The sequence below is a fragment of the Colobus angolensis genome, unplaced genomic scaffold, assembly GCF_000951035.1.
Source record: "Colobus angolensis palliatus isolate OR3802 unplaced genomic scaffold, Cang.pa_1.0 Scaffold11, whole genome shotgun sequence".
NCBI classification, from domain to species: Eukaryota; Metazoa; Chordata; class Mammalia; order Primates; family Cercopithecidae; genus Colobus; species Colobus angolensis.
The window spans coordinates 2,607,544-2,607,914 of NW_012112030.1; the positions used below are offsets into that span (position 1 = coordinate 2,607,544).

General features: G+C 61.5%; 1 protein-coding gene across 2 annotated transcripts in view; it reads right to left on the reverse strand.

Moving 5' to 3' along the window:
• Positions 1-239, reverse strand: part of C1RL (complement component 1, r subcomponent-like) — a 12,392-nt gene extending 12,153 nt beyond the window's left edge. For both annotated transcript variants that reach the window (XM_011952456.1, XM_011952447.1), the window contains exon 1: positions 73-239. In XM_011952456.1, the coding sequence (XP_011807846.1) occupies positions 73-143 (71 nt within the window). In that variant the 5' untranslated portion in view covers positions 144-239. The remainder of the gene's footprint in view (positions 1-72) is intronic.
• Positions 240-371: the final 132 nt, after the last annotated feature.

Below are 371 nucleotides of genomic sequence, written 5' to 3' on the forward strand. Positions count from 1 at the left end.
TGGCGGCCACACATCCTCCCTTCCCTTTCCCTCCCGTCCTCTTCCCTGCTCCTCTGCCGGGGCCACACTCACATTGCGCCTGGACAGCCTGTGGAGTGAGGGCTTCTCCAGAGATATTTCCCCCACACTCTGGGTCCAGGCATCTGGAACTGGACATCTGGGACCTGCGAGAGAACTGGCCCAGGCTAGGGAACAAAAGGTGAAGGCCGGTGGGGGAGGAGGAAGTTGCTGGAAGTGTTGAGCAACTCCTCAGTTCCCCTTCTCCAATTCTCCGGGCGGAGCGCCACCTGCCGTCGGACTCAGGAACAGCGGGCCCTCCGCAGCTCAGGGGAAAAAACGTCCAAAAACCTCGCTGGCCCTCAGAGGTCAGG